Genomic DNA, 21,839 nt, shown 5'->3' with positions numbered 1-21,839 from the left:
ACTCATGTTTTCGTGCGTTATAAAAATTCTACAAATTCATCATTATTTTTCTCTTCTTCCTCCTCCTCCTCTTTTTCTTCTTCTCCTTCTTCCTTTTCTTCTTGTACTTATCATTATCATTTCAATCATCAGTTTAATGTATGTTATTTTTATCATCTTTAATAAGTAATTCTTTTATTTTTTTTATCTGTCCGTAAATATTACTTATTACTTATTAACTTATTAATTTTATACATGTCTGTAAGGGACCCCACTGAAAATAAGCTCTCGAGCTTTCGTGGGTTATCCTGTTCAAGCTGCCTTATTTTTGATCTGTTATTATTGTATATTGTTAGTGTCGAATACAAATCAAGCAATCAATCAATCTGATTGACGCCCAAGCGAGTATACTCATGGGGACATGTATTTGGAATTTAAAAAACCGAAAGCATAACATAAACTAAACTTCACCGGTTCTGCATCAAATCGTATTTGAAATTTTATAGAGCATGAAAAAGAAATTTGGGAGATTTAATATAGACAGAGCACGAGAAATGGACGCAAAATCATGAAGATCGGAAAAAAGATGGAAAGACAGATATTACGAAAATAAAATGAGCATATAGCAAGACTTTTTGAAAGATAATTGGCTTTAAATAGACCAGACATTTGCAGATCATATATTTTGGTTCTGTTTATATTTCTTTCATTTTAGGTTTTCAACGTAGAATACAGAAGACCGAAATTATAAATTATTTCAACAATAAAATTTTGTCTTCAAGCACATTTTTTTTTTTTTTTTTTTTTTTGGGGGGGGGGGGGGGAGGGATCTTTGCAGAATCTTGTCTTAAATTACATTATTTGTCACATTATGATACATAATTTAAGGCACCCAACACTTTATGAGCCTTTCCTTTTATTCTTGATCCATATTCTTTCTTTCTTTCTTCTCTCTCTCTCTCTCTCTCTCTCTTATCCTCTCTTTCTCCCTCCCAATTCTCTCTCTCTCTCTCTCTCTCTCTCTCTCACTCTTTCTCTCTCTTCTAGAGTTCTCCGTGTATAAACTCATGACGCATGACAATTTGATTCCCAATCATAGGTTACATAGCTTTCAATAATTGAAGGGAAAAGAAAATCTTCAACTCTATCTTTTATTAATTTTTGATTCGGCGCTAAATATTTTCTCACGAATTTGGAAAAAAAAAAAAATTAATGCTCCTTATCCCCCCCCCCCCCCGCTTATTCACGGCTGGCTGAATCGCCGCTCAACATTTTCTCACGAATTGGGCCCCCTTGCCGCCTGCTGGATCCGCCCCTGTCCGAAAGTACGGGGGCATACTGATTTTTTTTTTTGCGCGGATGTCGGGCACATGATTTCAGGAACCCTCGGCCTTCTCCAACCTCGCTGATTTTCAGTGCTCATATATTTGTTAATGCCTTTTTATCTTTGTTGTTGTTGTTGCTTTTTGATGTATTTTGTTTTATCACCTGGGGGGGGGGCGGAAGGGGTGTAGTTCTTTATTGTATTCATTCAATACATGTACATCCCATAAGTTACTTATTTCAAATTGCAATACATAACATATCGAGTACACAATATACACAACTCAATTATTTTGAAGGAATAAATCTTACCGTAACCCCCCCCCCCCCCCCCCCCCCCCCCCCCCCCCCCCCCCCCCCCCCCCCCCCCCCCCCCCCCCCCACCCTACCCCAGCCAGCTCCCGTCGCTGCTATCGTAATGATGTGCTATCGTATTATGCTATCGATCAACGAAACTTCACGTGTTGTGCAGCAGCCGACAAAAATGGCTAAAAAAGGAGGACATGTAAAACGTAAAAGAAGTGAAAAGGCCATCAAAAAGCAAGATAGTGGGATTGAACCTGAAGAAGATGACCAGCCTGCATCACCAAAACGGGTAAACATGTTAATATTTGATAAATATTTTGCATTTATTTCTGGTCAGTGTCTCAACTTTTTCATTGTCCCATATACTGTAATTGATGTATTGTGTTATTTATAATAGGTCTAGATCTAGTCTATATTAGCATCGTGAAAAACGCAGCCATAAGTGTAAATTGTAATTTCAATGATGACGGCTCGCCGTGTGCAATTAAATTACATTAGCTGATAAAAGAAACTGAAAAGATAAAAGGAGAAAAACAACTTATGAGAAAGAAAGAGGGTTGATTGTTATGAGAAAGAAGGAGGGCCCTGATTGTCAAACTCAAAATAAAAGATGAAACTGAAAGAAAGAAAAGAGAAGGATGAAAATAGAGAATACCATCAAGGGTACAAAGTGAAGATGATGAAAGGAATAATGAATTCAAGATAGAAAATGAAAGGAGAAAGGGTAACATATATTTAAGAAAAAAGAGAAGACGAAAGACAGATAAATAAAGAAAGAAAGATGATAACATCGAGAAAGAAAGGTGGATTTTATAAATAAAAAAACATCAAGATTGAAAGAAAATGAGGGAAAGATATGAGAACAAAAAAATAATGACATAAAACTGTTGAACTAGAGAAGATAAAAGAAGGATAACACAAAGGATGATATAACTTAGAGATAGATATTGGGGAAAATGTCTACATGTGCCTTTGTATGGAGGTGTAAAATTAAACCATGCAATGCCAATGATAAACCTCTACAGTGTAGAGTATGTGAGTAGTAGCTTACTGGCTTTTATAATAATGCCATGATTTTAAAGCGGTAACATTATTGGAGTAGATCTGCCATCGGTGCCATTTAAAGTAAGGTTCCAGTCAGGATGTCAGTTACTCCAGGGATTGAAGTCCAGCATTTGTTACTTTGTATTCCTAATATTTCACTAATTTTTTGTGTAGTTTTCAAGAGCCATTTAAAAATATAATTCAGCATTTAGTTTACATGAGGTATTTGTTGTAATAATTTAGCTTTTCATTTTGCTTGTTATTTTTTAAAACAAATTTATTGAGGCTTCTCAAGTAGTACAACAAAATCACTACAACATGTTGTAAATTTAGATCGAGCAGTCTAACATTTGTATGTATCTGTTTGTTTTTATGTTTGGGGTTGCTTGTTTACAAAAATATATATATATATATATATATATCAGCAATCCTTGTATTTGTAATGATTTCATTTTGATTTTTTATCTTTTGCCAAATAAATGTGAATTGAATTAAAATTTTGTCCCTCAAAGTGAGAAGGTTAGAAATATTTTGTTCAATTATATATTTTATTCCTATAGGCGAAGGTTTCAGCTGGATTTCCGACCATCGATGGCTATTCTTCAGATGCAGACATAGATACCAGAGCTCTGGTCAAACAGCAGAACAGAAAAAAGAAAAAGTCTGGAGGATTCCAGTCTATGGGTAAGATTCAAATGTCAAATTGTAAATATGTGTGACTGTAGAATTTAAATGCTGAAATTAAGAAGATATATGTAGATTTTTCTAGAATGATAATGAACAAATGGATAAAATTAGAGGATAAAGTACTTACGGCTATTAGTGTTTGGTTGTGTGGGAGTATCACAGAGGGGTGTGTTAGTAGTAAGCAACAGCATTGTTGATGTGATAGCATTGTTTTGTCAATTGTTAAGTGTTCTGTCTTCTTGTACTTCTTTTTGTATCTTATTTCACCATATTGAATAATTTTATTTTTTTTTAGATTTAACAAATCTCTTTCTATGTTGTTATTTCTGCAGGTCTTAGCCATGCTGTTTTTAAAGGTATCATGAAGAAAGGATACAAAATTCCTACACCTATTCAAAGAAAAGTAAGTGTGTCACTGTATCCTGTCCCCAAAGGATACAGAGAGTCTTTCTTGTTATGAAGTATTTTGTAAATGTATGCAATATTTTTCAAACTATTCTGTATGTGTTGACGTACTGGTTGAGATCTAGGCAACTAAACAATTAGAAACTGTGTAAGTATATTACCATCATTGTGCTGATTATGATTGACATGTTACAACTTATAGCATATAATGTATTTTTGTTTAAATTTTTTTCTTTCTCCAAATTAATTGTGGTTTTGAAAGTTTTAAAGCTTCTTTCTCTTTACTTAATATTATTGTGGTTTAGATAACAAATAATAACATTATTTTTTATGTCAATTGGTGTATGTTGATCATGAAACGTAGTCAGAAACAAAGCAAAACAGTATCATTTTTATAGTAGAAATTCACATCTTTTGTACTGCTTCCAATAGTCCAAATAATAATAAATTTTGAACAGCTGTGGTTTGACTGACTAATTTTATAATCGTTTGACTCTTCATTTACAGTGCATACCCATTATCATGGAGGGGCAAGACGTTGTGGGAATGGCTCGAACAGGGAGTGGCAAGACAGCAGCTTTTCTTCTTCCTATGTTAGAGCGACTCCAGAGACGATCGGCCCAGTCTGGTGCAAGAGCTCTAATCCTCTCACCCACGAGGGAGCTAGCACTTCAAACGCTTAAATTCACCAAGGAGGTAAGAATTCTGTTGAAGCCCAGGCAGCCTAGCACAGAAGTGTTGCTTTCTAGAATTTCTGTACAGTGCATGATGTTGCTTCCTTTCCCTTTCTTAAAAAGGTTGTGTATCATTTGCTCTGGTGATAGTTACTTTGCAGTCAATATCCGTCACTAACCGAATCCTTAACTTCACCTTGGACCACACCCTATATCTATAACCCTAAACCTGACCTTAAACCCAATAGCAACCCTAACACAAACCTTATATCTGTGTCAAAATAAATCCTGGAGCAGTGTCACTGGAGCATATGTCAGAGCACCCTAAATACATTGCAAGTCTTTTTATTCATTTTCTAGTATAAAAATGTATATCATAGAATAAACACTCATATTATACTGGTAGCAGTGTATTAATGAGTCATGTTCGTTACCTTACTGATGGGAAAGGGTTAAGATCTTCTGAGTCAAATTAAAGCTGACTTTGCAGAGATTTAAATAAAATCTTCAATAACAGAACGTTAATGAAAAGTTAGAATCAAATCAAATGATGAGATGATATCCACCCATCATTTCATTCTTTCAGCTTGCTCGCTACACGGACCTGAGGTCAGAGGTCATCCTGGGAGGTGACCGGATGGACGACCAGTTTGCTGCCCTCCATGAGAACCCTGACATCCTGATTGCCACCCCTGGTCGTCTTCTCCACGTCCTAGTCGAGATGGACCTCAAGCTCATGCAAGTGGAGTATGTGGTCTTTGATGAGGCAGACAGGTGAGATTCTTCCACAGTCTATGACAGTTAGCCTCCGTCAACAGTATAAGCTGGGGTGTGGAAGATGGGAGGGGTCGGTAGTATGAGGCATGTACAATTATCAATCCTTCATATGTACACACCTTCCTTTGATGTAATTGCAATATTTTTTATTTAGTATTTTAATAGTATGTTGTCTTTAAAGGTAAAGACCAGTATTGGAAACGCCCCAATTTCAAAAAATAAAATGGAAGCTCTCATTACCAATCATGTGAAAGAATATGTTTTGACTAATACATGATGATAAAAAATTTGCCGGAAACCGCCTACTAATTCATATATTTGGTAAATTTGTTTCTCTCATGGTCTGTGGGAGATATAGGGTAGTCCCATATACATCTTTCTGTGTATAGTGCTTGTAACTTTACGAAGAATGGGGAAAAATTTCTTATCATTTTGATGATTCCAGAACCTTGCAGATGCTAGATGCTAGATGATCAACCTTTTCTGATCGATTCCACAACGTTTCTTTCACAATGCAATCGCATGACCATAACTGGTCTTTACCTTTAATATGGGAGATTAGAGGGGGAGAAACATGACTACGAGGGGTGTTTATCCACCCCTCTGTAGTGGCTGCTAGAGTAGCTACTTGTCAAGTTGAATTTGTGTAGTATTCGGTGAGGGAGACTTGGGGGGGGGGGGGAGGGGGGCTGTATGTGTTGTGATGGTCTGTTATATTCCCAATTCTTTTCATATTTAAGTTTTGAATAAGTATTTCTCTCCACCAGAACTTTGCAGTGCACATACCAATTTTTTTATTCAGGGCAGCATCTTATAAAACCGCCATAAGTACAAGTTCACCGACATCCCATTGAAATTTATGTATTAATTTATGATGGTTCCATGAAACACTTCCCAGGAAGAAAAGTAGCTACTCCAATTTCAAACATTTTGAATTTGGCCTGGATCTGTAGCCTTTTTGACCTAAACAGCTGAAATATTTATGCAACATTATTATTTGATCTTATTCTATCCAGGTTATTTGAGATGGGTTTTGCAGAGCAGCTGAATGAGATCTTATCCAGGTTACCCGACAACCGACAGACCTTGCTCTTCTCAGCCACCCTACCCAAGAGTCTGGTAGAGTTTGCCAGCGCTGGTCTGAGTGAACCGGTGCTGGTCAGGCTGGATGTAGAGTCAAAGATTAGTGAGCAGTTAAAGGTACATATCAGATCATTGTTTGTGTATGTTATATCATGACATGAAACACTATCAATGGCAAAGGTTTCATATGGATGATTAACATTTTAGTCTTTGATAATGTGATATAGAATTTGTAAAAGTTGGTGTGGTTGGTGTTTTTATGTTGATTCCTTACACCTTGCTATAAGTAGACATAGCAGGATTCATAAGGCCTATTCAGATAAATATGTGGAATTTCTTATTTCTTGATAGTTGGAGAAGATTTTTCATTCCATGTTTTTCTGTCAAGTTTGAACAGAAGAACCAGAATCTTTTGCATATTGCATCAATTTAGTGTTGGAATGCAAGCTTGTCCAAGCATGAAATTTGTCAATCTGGACCACTTGCTATTTTCATGAAAGTTTCATGCTAAAGTTTCTAATTTCATATTTAATCATTGGATAGACAGGTATCAACTGGTTCATGGCTATACTGCACACATGTGGCATGATAAAGATTATTGCATTTAGAATTAAAATACTGGTGAAGCTATATGATCATCTTCTCTCTCAACAGAGTATGTTTCTGTACACCCGAAGCAATGATAAGACAGCGGTGTTGCTGCACCTGTTACGCGATGTCATCCAACCCAACCAGTTGACTGTCGTCTTCTTAGCTACTAGGCATCATGTGGATTATGTTAGAGAGGTAAGACCACGTCTCCAATAGCTTTATTATCTTGTTGATTCTGGTAGCACCATTTGTATTTGGGCTGGATTTGTAGCCTTTTCCACCTAAACAGCTGAAATATTTACGTGACATTATTATTTGATCTTATTCTGTCCAGGTTATTTGAGATGGGTTTCGGCCTAAATTTTTCTCTCTATCCCTACATCTCTACATGGGGATTTGATTTGATTTGAATTCATTCAGATAATATTACACAAAAATAATTTTTCAACAAAACCCATATAAATTTGTTTCCCAGGTATGAAAAAACAATGAAGTCTGCAAGATAAACATAATGATGACTCATTTTCTCCTTGGTGTTAGCATACGCGATCATACTTGATTAATACACTTCTCTGAAAATTACCATGTGCATTGCCAGACTTATTAGCCCGAATTCACAAAGGAGGTTTATATGCATCATATGACGCGTTTCGATGCGTTTCGATGCGTTTCAGACCAGGGTTCAGACAAACCTTGGTCTGAAATGTGTCAAATTTGCGTCATATGACACACATAAACCTAGGTATGTCTACAAACCTCCTTTGTGGGTGTGTTTGTCTTTAGCTTTCTGCCCGTTGCGCTATATAAATATATATCTCTCTCTTTCTTTCTCACTCTCCCAGTTGCTAGAACAGGCAGGCATCAGCAACACCTACATCTACAGCGCCCTTGACCAAGCTGCGAGGAAGATCAACGTTGCCAAGTTCACCCATAAGAAGACTCACATTCTCCTTGTGACGGACATTGCTGCCCGAGGTATCGACATCCCTATGCTTGATGTTGTCATCAATTTCCACTTCCCTGGCAAACCAAAGCTCTTTGTACACAGAGTTGGTACGTATGTATGTATGAATATTATGTGATGTACAAGGTAAAGAAAGACTACAACTATAATAATAATTATTATTATAATAAAATGGTGCTTATAAAGCGCTTTCCAACAAAATCTCTAAGCGCTAATTATGAGAGGTAGTTGATGCTCCAGTTTAAGCTGTGATAGCTACCAGTTATCTCTGTTTACTTTTGCCTTCCATACCATTGCACTTAAATGAACAGAGTGATAGAGCGACAGATCTTGTGTCCCTTTAAGCTTAGGATAAGTATTGTGCTAATCCCTAACACAGTCCATCACAGGAGAGAATCTTGTGAAACCATCCAAAGCCTAAGTTTGCCAGCATCCTATTGAAATGCATGTCCTAAAATCAAGTAACACTACAGTGGGATATTGCTTTACTTGTACTTACAACGGTTTTATGAGACACTGACCATGGGGATGTTTCAGAGGCTAAGAACGACTTAAAGTTGGACTTGAACTATGGCAGGCCGTTCATGCCACTGGTTGCTCTCACCATTCCTGGCATTGGTTTCTCAAGGGACGTACAAATCGAGGTCACAAATCTACAGAATATACCTTTTTAGATAATATTATCTAAAGATCATAATCGAGCGAGCAATGGTGAGAGCAATTAGTGGCATAAATGGCCTGCCATAGTTCAAGTCCAACTTTAGTCGATCTTAGTCTTTGTGAAACACCCCCAGATTCCCATCCGCCCATGACTATCATCCACCACACCATTCATCTTGATGAGCTTCACCCAACCCTGTCCCCATCATCATTCTCCTCTACAGGTCGTGTTGCCAGAGCAGGAAGGACCGGTACAGCGTACTCTATGGTAGCACCTGATGAGCTTTCATACCTCATTGATCTTCACCTATTCCTGGGCAAGGACATTGCTTTCTTCAAGAATGATGACAAGATGTCAGAAGAAGGTACTGTCAAGTACCTGTAATCTAGTTTCATGCACCATGAAATGAGAATTTTGTTTTGTTTTTCTCTGTTGAATTATTATCTTTCAGAAAAACATGTTTCTATTTCCTCAGTTAAGCAATTTCATCAACACTGTCTTTGTTATTACTTGTTAGTTTAGTGTGACTTGCTATTGCTGCTGTCATTAAAATACTGTAAAAGTTGAAATATTTGCGGTACATTAATTTTGGCAGATTTCACGCTAAGATTGACGAGCCCGAATTTTAGAACTTGTGAAAATATAAGCATGACTCCTTATGCCTGTTTTGAACGGGCTAAAATGCATGCTACACGAATTTAAGAACCAGCGAATATGTTTTGGGGTAGCTGAGCGCAAAAAATTAATCATGCAAAAATAACAGCGTTTATAGTACTTAACAAATGTATTTTTTTTGTTAATGAGAAATTTCCTGCTTCAGAGAAAGGATATTGTTGAAGCTTTGTAGTGTAAGGTCCAAAAGAATGTGTTTTGGTCCAAACATGCATGTTTAGGGGCTCAAGGATTGATTGCATGTGCTTCTTCTCTTGGTCACATCATGGGACTATAAAGCTTCATTATTTTTTTGGACCCACTTTGGTCTCATAAATTTAATTACTTGTGTTTTTCTTCTTCAGATGTCTCGGGTAAGCTTGGTCGGGTTCCTCAGTCGGTGGTCGATGATGAGGAGAGTGTTCTGAGGAACTTACACAAGATGAGCTCAGATCTTACTAATCTGAAGAGACCCGCCTTCAATGCCATGAAGAACTACCTCAGGTCACGACCTTTGCCCTCTCCAGCCAGTGTCAAGAGGTCAAAAGAGATTGACCCAATGGACATCGCCTATCATCCCATGTATGGTAAGGAGTAGTAGGATAGGTAGCAACCATTACATTTTTTAGATAAGATTTTAAGTTGCTGTTACTATTACTATTACTACTTCAGCAACCAGATCTGTCATATTTTTCAGTGCTTCAGATCGAGAATCTATTTTACGAGTAGCAATTTCATTTAAAGAGTTGATGGTAAAGGTATTAGTAGTAGTAGTATAAATGGTGTTAGTAGCAGTAGCAGGGCTGTTGAATATTAGAGATCTTCAGTATTTCCTTCCATAAATTGGTTACAGAAGAAGTAACAGCAATGTCAATGGTAGGAAATACATTATTGGATGTGTAAAAACAAAAACCACCTGAAAAAGATTGAAGAAATGAAGAATTATTGCATTAATGTTGGTAGAAAAATATCAATAAGATAAAGAGATGTTTTACTTTTTAACAGGAATACAAGACAGTGACCTGGAGAGCACAAGAGTACAGCTTGTTGATGAAGTCAAGGGTTATAAACCACGCGCTGTAAGTACTCTAGCACTATGCTTGACAAACATATCTTTGAATTAATAAATCCAAACAATAATGATAATAACAATAACAATAACAATAACAAATTTATATGGTGCTTAATACAAAATATTCCTGGTCATTGGATTCATTCATGCACAGTGTGCACCTTCTCGACTCCCTGGGGAGTATTCCTACCATATGGTCACCGTGAGCCTCGTGAGGGCATATGGCAATCACTAAGACAAAGGGTTTCATCATCCTACCAGGTCCCTATTTCTTTCCTAGGTATGGAGGGGCAAATATAGATTAATGCTTTGCAAAAGGACATTAGTGCCGTGTCAGGGATCAAACCCACGACCTTTGTGCTTATACAACAGCAACCAAAGATAGCATTCATAAATGTTGGAAGAAACAGCATTGAACATTTGCAAAATACATACACAGAAATGGAGGCATAATTAAATACCACATATAATGAATCAGCAAATAAGTTCCCTCTCTCTCTCACATGGTGCACCCGCAAGCCTTCTGTATATCTACATCACCATGCAAGCCGATACTTACAAGCAGCATCTAACTTTTATATTGTTTTGCATTCTGCTTATGACAAAATTTGAAAGAAGTTCTGTAGATTCAAGCAGGATTGCATTGTACAGTGAAATCTTAACCTAAAGACTATTGAAGGGAGATTAGACAAGCTGGCTTTATAGGCAAGTAGTGTTTATATATCCTTTTTTTTAAAGATACATGTACAAACAAATATTGTACAGGGGAGATCAACATATTGGTCCTCCTGTACAGATGGTTGCTAAAGCGTGTTTGACTATATTAATTTTGTTTAATTATAATTGTTAGATATTTTCATTATTAAATTTGTAGACAATTTTTGAGATCAACTCCACCTCCAAGAACAGTGCTCATGGTGTCATGCAATCCAAGAGGAGGTTACACAACACTGTGATCAACAGGAACGTACAGAGGCTCGAGGAGAAGAAGAAAGAGGAGCAAGCAATGAGAAGGGTTGCCATGGAAACAGAAGATGATGCAGATGCTGAGGTTTGTTTCATGTGTTTGTATTATGTGTTTATATTGTTCATGTCTAGTGGATCATTATAATAATAATAAGATACATTTCTATACCGAAATTTGATAAAGCCTTTAAGTGCTTCTTCTTTATTTAGAAATATCTAATTTGAAATTCTTAATTATCCCATGTGGTGTTGATCACCAGGATGGTTCCCATACTCTGCGTACTCTGACGGCAACTGGTCAGCGCTTGATTTCCCACACGTTCAAAGACTATTTATCTTTAGCTCTTGACCAAACTCTGTACCTAACCCTAGTTTCAACTTAACCTTACCTAAAATTCAATTATAACCCTAACCTGAAATCTCTGTTTTGGTCAAAATAAAGCTTGGAGTATATGTTGCCGTGGAAATATTGTTTCACCAACATGATATGAAGTAAAAAAATTAGAATTTAATTACCACAGCATCAACAGCAGTCTATTCACTGCTGATATTCTATGAATAAATTGATTTGGATTGACTTGATTTTATGTTACCATTGAGTTTAGGTGATTATGAAGTAACAATAAATTATGGATGGTTTATGAAAAGGATAATGGTAATCGTGTTACAGAACTTGCTACATATGACTTTGCTGATTGCTGATCGATTCTCACATTCTGTGATCAAACGCAAACAGTGCCCCATTTTACAAAACTTGTCATCAGTAACAAATGACAGCTTTTATTATAAGCTAGTGAAATCCTTGCTTCTGATTGGTTATCAGCAGATTTGTCACTGGTTTTTGTCATTTTTCATTGAAAAAAGGCTTTGTGAAACGGGTCCCTGATGTACAGTTACCATGCTTCCATGATTGTTTTTCTATGTATCTCAATCAGAATGCATTCTCCGTTGTGATCGGGCCAGCTGGCAAGAAGAGGAAGGATGTGGGTGGTGCTCCTCAGGGGTCATTGCCTTTTACTCAGAGTGCTGTCAGGGATGAGAATGTGTTTATTGCATACACAGCACCAGACAAACAGCAAGAACAAGGGTAGGTATTTAAATTAACAAATAAATAAACAAACAAACAAACAGACATTGAATTACATAAACAAACACCCTTTTACATAAATTGTGTTCTGTAGTGACAATGTCTGCATCTGATATACTGAACCAGATAAACAGATAAAGCAAGCATAAATGTTCAACCACACAGATAGCAAGTCACAGAAACCAAAAGCCTTTTTCATATTTAAAGTCATCTTATGATTTCTTCATCTCATCCCCTTCCTCCAATTGGTGCAGCCGCTGTTCAATAAATTTAAATTTGGATTGAAACTTTGTTGGGAAAGGGGATAGAACCAACCCTTCCTCATATTGGAAGAATCAAAATACTATCAGAAAATTAATCAGATCTTAAAAATGCTCCTGATGTGACTAGAAAACAAACAATCATACTTGAACTTAAAGAGAAGGTTGAGTTCTGGGAAAAGGTGAAAAACAAATTGTGAGCGTTATCATTGTATCATGCGTGTGGAAGAACACCAGGTAAAAAATGCTCCCTGAAAAGCATGGCTCTTCAAATGCCTTTATATTCTAAATATGGCATGTAACATCAGGAAAGATTTTTATGCCATATGTTCGTGTAGTCCCATATACATCTTTCTGTGTACAGTGTTTGTAACTTCACCAAGTTGGGCCAAATTTTGTATCATTTTGATGATTCCAGAACCTTGCAGCATACACCAATACTTATATGCTAGATGATCAACATTTTCTGATCCATTCCACAACGTTTCTTTCACCAATGCAGTTGCATGACCAGAACTCAACTTTATCTTTCATATTTTGTTTGTCTCTTATTTGCCTCTTTGTGATGACATGATACAGGTTGAGCATAGAGAACAACTTTGAGAAGCAAGCAGCTGGAGCGGTGCTAGACTTCACACAAGACGAGTCGAGGGAGATGAGAAAACAACAGCAGAGAGTCAAATGGTGAGTAAGATGAGGATTTTATTCATGTCCATTTGATTCCCCAAATCCTTTGCTCTTGTCACCAGTTAGCCACTTTCAAAACACAACTAAAGACATACCTATTTCAGATTGCTTACAATTAGTCACTGCTTTTTTGTCTTTCCCAGTTAGAATCATCAGCGCCTTTGATGAAGCAACTAGATATTGGTGCTTTATGAATTCCTGGATTTGATTTGATTTGATTCAATGTTTAGTTCAACTAAAGGAGGCAAATGATAGATTAAGATGTGATGGTATAGAGGGGGGGGGGGGTGTTATAATAGAGTTATATGCATCATGAAATATGAGAAAAGCACTATAATTGTAGTTGATATTGAATGAATCTTTATGGATTGTGCATCTGTGGCACTCAACGAAAATGGAACAGGCGAATTTCCCTCCAATTCTAGACATTTATGGAATCATCTGAACACACAATGATCACAATAATGCTCTGTGATGTTATTATAATACTAATAGTTCAACTGGTAATCTAAAAATTATAGTGTCTTTTATTTCTCTCACGTGTATTCTGTGTTTGTTTTATAATAGTGCAAAAGGAATTATTTGTTGTTGTTATCCATATCTTTCCCCCATATTTTTAAAATAACCTGATTCTGTTAACTCTCTCCATCTCCGTCTTTATCTTTTGAACCTCACCTTCCCTATCTCTGTATGCCCTTCTTCCTTTGTTAATACTTGTCTCCTTTTCTATAATCAGGGAGAGGAAAAAGAAGAAGTTTGTAGGAGACGGAGGGAAAGATGGCAAGCAGAAGAAGATTATGACGGAAAGTGGGAAGTACATCTCAGCATCCTACAAGAAAAACATGTATCCTTGACAAAATCTAGCATTGACTTATGATATTTAAAGGATAAAAGTTGCTTTAAAAAATGTATTTTTCTTCTCAGATGGTAGTTGAAGGGTAAAGATACTTAATAACTGGAAGAATGTTTGACCAGCTATGGTTAGCAGGTTTGCTAATATTGCACAAGAGGGCTCCATCTTATTGAAGCGATCCACGGCGAGACGGCCCGGTGGCCAAAGCCGCCCCGCCTAGTACCGACTCAGAAAATGTTAAAGTATCACTTAGGTTCTTGAAGTGTAGAAAACGAAGATAAATCAAAGTCATTAAAACAAATTCTTGATTGGAGTTGAAGATTTATTAAAATAAACATAGAATTAATAAATCACGAAGTTCATCTTTTGGGGCTGGGCAACCCAATTGAAGCAAATTAGCAACTCATGTCGGTATCGTAACAGAAAAAAGGTCCCGCTCCAGAGACGCAACTCGGTTTTTATCCCTCCGAACTAACACGCCTCGTCCTCCCAAAAATTGAGGCGTGTCACACAGACGCTTTGCGTAATATCAATCCACCCATAATTAGTTTCCGTATTAAAAGGTCCTATATTTCTTGGCGAATTTACCCCCCCGGATATAAGGCGCTCCGGATGATCCGCATCTCTATTCCTCACATACTTCTTTCACGCACCCACCTGTGTCTCTTACATTCTAATCTTTCAAACAAGAGATGCAAATCACCCGGAGACCCAACAACCCTGGAAATTAATTCAATGAATATAAAAAGGGATAAATGTTGCTATGTCCATCCACACTAGCGAACCCACATGCTTCTGGCTATTACACACCTGTAATCCTCACTTCCTCTCTCATACTATTTCGATAGTGTGAACAGACCCGGCAACAAGGAAAAACCCTTCCAATTGTAATACAAATCTATTTCCCAAATTTGCCTAATTAAATTTAAGTCAACTGTGGCGACACGCCCAGCGACACCTAATCCAATCGGCCAAGCCGAAAAAGTAGAGCCAAAATTAAGAGCGCAACGTCTCGGAACAGGTGTTAAAAATAGCATACAAGGAATTCACCATGTATGTTTGTAAAAATAGTTCTAGCGAAATCTACCAGGAATTTGCCTTGTACATGTACGTCAATGAACCTTTGAGGAAAACGTAAACACGAGAATATCCATCTCATTACAAACTCCCCTACTGAAACGATCTGTCCCATAAGATCGCAACAAAAAACGCCCAAATTTCCCTACAGCAGACTATGAAACCTACCACTATCATGTCTCCAACTACTTGTAATTATAGCCTGAAACTGTTTGCGAAGCTTAGGGAAGTGTCACAACCCCGGCGGTCAGAGCCGGATACCCCAGACCTCCTCCAACCGGTTGTTGGGACTTCTCCTGCCACTTGTAAACATCCATATGTAATCAGAAACTACTTAAAAATTGAAATATACTAGTGAAAATACATGCACCTTCTCCGAACACTGGAATAGACAACGATACGTGTAACTGGAAAAATATAAAAATTTGTAATATGCAGACCTATGGAATATACAACCAATTTCAACACGCAACTAGGCAAAAATCACCATAACCATAAATGACCCCAATTACATCCAAAAATTGTTTCGACACCCACACAAAGTCCCGGTGGAAGGAACCATCCGACATAAGTCGGTTGAATTCCTCCACACAGGAGTTGAATTCCCTTAGAGACAGAGTCGAACCGGCCCATCTCCGAGTCCGTGGGAGCACGGGGAGGAGAAAGATCGCCGTGGGGAACAACCCCCGACGACCCAACTCATCCACGAACTCCCACAGACGCCGAGCCACGGTCACGGGCTCCGCATGACTCAAGTCGTTGGTACCCAAATCGATGACCAACACAGAGTGCGTGGAGCTGGCCTCCTCCAGAATACGAAAATACCTTCTCAGGTTAGCCCGCATCCTGGAGAAGCTCAGCCCCCCCTCTCCGTAACACTGCACAGAACGCTGCTCAGCAGCTACGATAAGTGACAACTCCCCAGCCCGCCGGCTCAGAGTCCGGCGGACAAAGCTATGACCGAATAAGAACATGACTCATAAAATCAGGACGGGTGCCCAGCCCTAAAACAGTAAAAGTTTGATAATTAAAATTATTAACTCTCCAATTTGATGTAAACGACTAATTACCGTGATAATTAACCGTCAATATTACGGTCCCTTCAATAAAAATACGAAATATCCGACTGTACATAGAATATCTCAAAACTTGTAGATAATCAGCGCAAAACTGATTTTGGTAAATTAAAAGGGTTAGAATGTCTACCCTTAGTTTGTCTTTGCGACCTTCTTGGGATGGCACCATCCTGATTCCCTGGAACATTAACATTATCATCTCCGGCTCGCCCTGCTACATCCTCCCCTACTGGATCTATACCTACTTTATCAAAATTAGGAACCAACATATACTCGCCCATGTATTTATCTTGCTGTTTACGAGGACATACTTTATCATGTTGGTGTACATCAGTGAAATTAGGATCAAACCTAAAATTATCCTCATTTAACTCTACCGCCTCTGTGTCAGAGGGCACTTCTCTTAACAATTTACGATTAATCACCTTTACTTCACCTCCATTAATGGGTCGAACATGATAGACATCTTGGTGGTCATTATGCCAGATAACTTATCCAAATAGACATCCTCTAACTTATGCCTCTTATCAAATGCACATCTCTTCAAAAATACAGTTGAACCAATACTTGGATTTGAAATTATCTGAAATTATTGCATCTACTCGAGCCTTATTGCGGGATGCTAATTTCTGGGTCCTCTCTTTGACTACTTCCTGAGCCCTACTAACTAAATCTACTTGATTTTGCACAAAGTTCTGTTCCCACTCAACATCATCCAAACCTAAAAGGTGATCTAAGGGAATGCGCTCTTTTCTACCAAACATGAGAGCAAACGGGCTGACCCCAGTAGTTGTATGAGGGGTAGTGTTGTACATATATACCAAATGAGGCAATAATTCAGGCCATCTACGTCTATCACGTTGATCAAGAGACTTAATTAAACCAAAAAGGGTCCTATTAAAACGCTCGGCTTGACCATTACCCTGAGGGTGATATGGAGTGGTATGCGTCTTGGATATACCATAAAGCTTACATATTTCTTTGATCACATTACCCTCAAAATTACGTCCCTGATCACTATGGAGTCTATTTGGAATACCGTACTTAGTAAACCAGTGCTCTTGTAGAGCCTTAGCTACAGTAGAAGCATGCTGATCCTTGCATGGAATTGCTTGAGCTAACTTAGTATAAACATCTGTAATAACTAAAACATCTTCGAAACCACCTTTACCTTTATCTAACTTAACAAAATCTATTGCCACTATTTCAAGTGGGCTGAAAGCCAACAAATGCCTCATAGGCATTCTGGACCGAGGTTGCATCTCTTTAGCCTTAGCACATTTCACACACTTCTTGACATAAGAACCAACCTCAGTATTCATATTTGGCCAAAAGGCCCTATTTCTTATTAAATCATAGGTCTTATTTCTACCTTGATGTCCCCATTCATCATGACATCCTACCAACACATTCTTACGTAAACATTGATCAACCCTCCCTCAAATTCATTTATTAGTTTCATTCATTAATCATTTTAACAACATAAATCATGATAGTGCATAAATCCATCGTAAATCTTTATACATTTTTGAAAGCCTATTAGTTTGAAAGTAACTATTGCAGTCCGGGCAAAATTAACAATTAATCATTTTTGCTCAGGTCTTGGTGCAAGTCTGAGCTGTATGACTTGTTTTATGGTCTGAGAACACAGTGGTAATTAGTTTCTTCAAGATGTGGACCATAGGCAATCAGTCTTTTGGTACCCTGCTTACAATCAATGTCCTGGAGGGTGTTTCACAAAGCCTTTTTTCAATAACAAATGAAGAAAAAAAAAATTAGTGACAAATCTGCTGATAACCAATCAGAATCAAGGATTTCAGTAGCTTATAACAAAACCTGTCTTTTGTGACTGATGACAAGTTTTGTGAAACGGGGCCCTGATTGTCATTTCCTGTTTGAAACAAATCTCTTTATTGATCCTTGACCCCATTGTGATGTCATCAGATACAAGGAGTGGTTAAACAAGAGTAAGGCCGATTCACGGGATCACCACCAATCTGACAGCGATAACGAAGATGGTGACAGGTCAGGTCTTAACAAAGGTGAGGGGTTGTACAAGCGTCACTTTAATACCAGTTTATGGATGTTATCAAATTCTATGCATGTGGTCCTTGAATTGCATGTAGTGGGATACAGGGGTATGTCAAATGAGCTGATTAGTCGGCACGAGGAGTGAAAGTATTTTTTAAAGCGTGTTTTATATTCCCATGTGTCCCACAAAAGAAGAGCCATTAAATAATATTTATTGCAAGAAACCTGGAACCTAAGCTTTATGTTTCGAGTTCACTTGCAAAATTACATAGGGAGAGAGAACAAGTTGTCCTTACCCAAGCATTTGTACTTATCAATTGATATCAATTCTGTTAATTGATTAATTAATGCATAAAATATATTCTAAAATTTTACTACAGGAAGCATCACAGGAAACAGAGTTCGTTATGGTAACGGGCGAGGGGGCAAGCACTCGGGAACGAAAAGGAGGGGTCGTCATGAAGACTCTGGCACGGAGAGAGGTCAGGGGTCAAAGGGTCAGCATGGGGGTGAACTACGGAGAAAGGAGGAGATCCTGAAGGACAGGAAGATCAAGGGGCGCAAACGAGAGCAGAGTAGACCCAGGGCCCAGCGAGAAGGGGGGAGAGGTGGAGGTAGAGGAGGTGGAAGAGGCAGTGGTAGAGGTAGGGGCGGTGGTAGGGGTGGTGGTGGTGGAAGGGGTGGGTTTGGGCGTGGTGGTGGTGGCGGTAGGGGAGGTGGCGGTGGTAGGGGTGGTGGTAGGGGAGGTGGAAGAGGAGGCAGAGGCAGGAGGTGACAATAGAAGACATTGCATAACTAATTTGTCTTGGAGGTTTTCTATCAGTAAGACCTTGTATGATGTTTGTGCTTTTTCATGTACAATGTACACAGTTGTCTTGATCTATTAATGCACGATGAAGTACACTTTCTTTATTCAGAATCATGTGATTTCTCTTCCCTCACCTTCAAAAATTGATGTTAGCCCGTTTACATTAGAATATTTTTGTGATAGATTGCCAGAAGAAATTGTTAATGTCCATTCCAGTATTTGTAGATATTGGAACAAAGTGAATTAAAAAGAACAAAAATATACAAGTAAATTGGAAAACCAATTTGCAGAATGAGTCAATATATTATCTCTACCAACGATATGCAAAATAAATTGCTAGTCTTTTGTCATATAAGAGTATATGAAAGGTAATTCGAGTTCAGATGATTGTGGAAACTAAACTTTCAAGATTAAATCCAAACTGTTTATCATCAAGAGTAAATGATATCTGCCCAACGGAATGCGTTAAGCTGTAAGATACTAAAAAACAGAGTGAATTGGAAGATAAAAAAGCATCAATTTATGTCAATTTTTCCCCAGTAATGAAGCAGACCCTTTTTAATTGTTATGTTTATCATGAGTATTAAATTTGATTCCTTTTCGATTTCAACTTCATATTTACCCTTTTTTCTGGTACTAAAAAGTTTAAGTACTGCAATAAAAAATCATAGAATTGTAAGTAGACCAACATTAAGGAAAGAGTACAAGAGCATTTGAATAGAATAAACAGACTATTAAAAACTATAAATGTATTTTGAGACATTTTTCTTGTATGTGCATGTGCAGTTAAGCAAGTTTATTCATCATACTCGTAGCTCACAACATCACAATCATTACATTTTGCATTTTATTCATGAGCTGCTGTTACTTTGGCATTCACATCTCTTGACAATTAAATAATAATAATAATAATAGTGGTGTCTTCTATAGTGAAGTGTGTCTGATTGTCAATTTTCTTACACAATGTGAATGCATAATAGTGACATAGAATATTACACTTTTGTAAAGATATGATGACTGTGCTAATAGTCTACCTGTATACAGTGGATGTATTAAATGCTTGTATATTATATCAAATATATCATTATTCACATTGATAAGGGGCAAATCATATCAAATATATTACACTTAGTACCATCAAATGGGGGTATATAAGGGCAATAGGAACAGATATAGTGATGAGAATACTGAAATTGGTAAAATTTATCTCAAGATTTAAAATAAATTTATAACAATGGCATTCTCACTAGGGACTTTTAGATTGAGTGGACAAGAACGGCGTGAATGTCAACTGATCATGCATGTCTATGGCAAGCCGTTTTAACATTTATTCCCATTTCTTGATACCAAGAATTCAATTCTTGATATCAAGAACTCAGAATAAATGTTTAAATGGCTTGCCATAGACACGCATGATCAGTGGACGTTCACGCCGTTCTCGTCCACTCAATCTAATAGTCCCTATTAAAGAACAGTTTTCATAGGACTTTGTCTTTTTTGAAAATATGTTGACATAAATTCAGCAACTTAAAACATTATTTAAACCATGTTGGTTTTAGTATAATTTTTTTTTTTTAACTGTGTTTAGTCAATGTGAAGGAATGTATAAATCAGGAAAAATATTCACAAATACAGGAACAATTTTATTTGCTTTTGTGAATTCTCCTTCTCCACACTGTTTTGTTGTTACACTCATTAATACAGACTTTACATATGGTCATCAAGTCACACATTTCCCAATATTACAGTGATAAAAAGCAGTACAAACAAAAGAACGTCATACATCAGGAATTCTGAAAAGTGAGAACAATATTGCACCCATTTACTATTCGCTATATACATATATTAACAGTTAAGTATGTGTATATACATCATTGTATATTTTTTTAAAGAAATAAACATGGAATGAAATCACTCTTGAAAGCAGGAATGTTGTTACTGAGATTTCTAGGAAATAAAAATCGACCTTCATAACAAGTTAACAAGCTCCTTCACATCTTCAAATTAAACTACTAAATAAAGCTTTCATATCATCATAAACAGATTTCAATGCCACATTGGCATTGACAAACATGGATTTTTAGAGCGACTGTGGGGTTAAGGTAAGCGCAATTATAAAGTTATATTAATCTGAACTGTAGGTACAACCCATGGCAAGATGTACTGTACATCACTTTGAGCTTACCCAATTAACACAAAGTCAGGCATGGGAATTTTTTGGAAAATGAAATTGCACTATGCATCAAGAAGGGGTTAATAATAAACTTATAAATAAATTAGATGCCAACATGTTAGCAGTAAAATGTTATAAAGAAACAGATATGATTATTTTTATCCCAATTTTTTCTAATATCAATGGGAAAATGACCCATAATGACTTTAACAGCGCTATAGTGCAAATCACCAAGCACTCTTTAAGTACTTCAAAAGTACATTTTAATTTCTACAAGTATATTTCCATTTTTGTAATTTGTAACTGATTACGTTCAAACTTGCATCACAGTGCTGCTTACCATTAACAAATTGTGTGCTACATGGACATTAAAAGTGAAGTAGTACATGATGCAATGTAAACAACAGTAACTGGACATTCTTGTGGTATAAAATAATTCTAAAAAATAAATTAAGTGTTAAAACATTTTGTTGACAGTCAAAATATCTACCGGTACTTTGCTCCTTTGAAATATCAAAATGGTTAAAACAAATCATAGTACTTCTTGAATAATACTGCACATTTGACAACATGGACATCACATCAAAGCGTTAAAAGAAACTAA

General features: G+C 37.1%; 1 protein-coding gene across 1 annotated transcript; it reads left to right on the top strand.

Moving 5' to 3' along the window:
• The first annotated feature begins 1,746 nt into the window (after positions 1-1,746).
• LOC115919784 (ATP-dependent RNA helicase DDX54-like) lies at positions 1,747-19,029 on the top strand. The gene is made up of 17 exons (XM_030973976.1): positions 1,747-1,897; positions 3,213-3,336; positions 3,672-3,742; positions 4,252-4,440; positions 5,005-5,192; positions 6,212-6,395; positions 6,933-7,064; positions 7,712-7,922; positions 8,718-8,858; positions 9,511-9,732; positions 10,151-10,224; positions 11,092-11,268; positions 12,119-12,270; positions 13,110-13,214; positions 13,954-14,061; positions 18,168-18,265; positions 18,635-19,029. Exons 1-17 carry the CDS (start codon positions 1,787-1,789, stop codon positions 19,027-19,029), a joined length of 2,682 nt encoding a protein of 893 aa, XP_030829836.1. The 5' UTR covers positions 1,747-1,786.
• The last annotated feature ends 2,810 nt before the right edge of the window (positions 19,030-21,839 follow it).

This window comes from Strongylocentrotus purpuratus, unplaced genomic scaffold, assembly GCF_000002235.5.
Source record: "Strongylocentrotus purpuratus isolate Spur 01 unplaced genomic scaffold, Spur_5.0 spur5_scaffold_7, whole genome shotgun sequence".
Classification (NCBI taxonomy): Eukaryota; Metazoa; Echinodermata; class Echinoidea; order Camarodonta; family Strongylocentrotidae; genus Strongylocentrotus; species Strongylocentrotus purpuratus.
The sequence above is the reverse complement of the archived record's forward strand: the minus strand, read 5'-3'. Positions and strand labels throughout refer to the sequence as shown.

What these genes read in the sequence shown, in the direction of transcription:
- LOC115919784 (XM_030973976.1), top strand. Translation starts at nt 1,787, where the DNA reads ATGGCTAAAAAAGGAGGACATGTAAAACGTAAAAGAAGTGAAAAGGCC. An exon ending in CTACACCTATTCAAAGAAAA is followed by an intron (nt 3,743 to 4,251) that starts GTAAGTGTGTCA and finishes CTTCATTTACAG; the next exon opens with TGCATACCCATTATCATGGA. An exon ending in ATGTGGATTATGTTAGAGAG is followed by an intron (nt 7,065 to 7,711) that starts GTAAGACCACGT and finishes TCACTCTCCCAG; the next exon opens with TTGCTAGAACAGGCAGGCAT.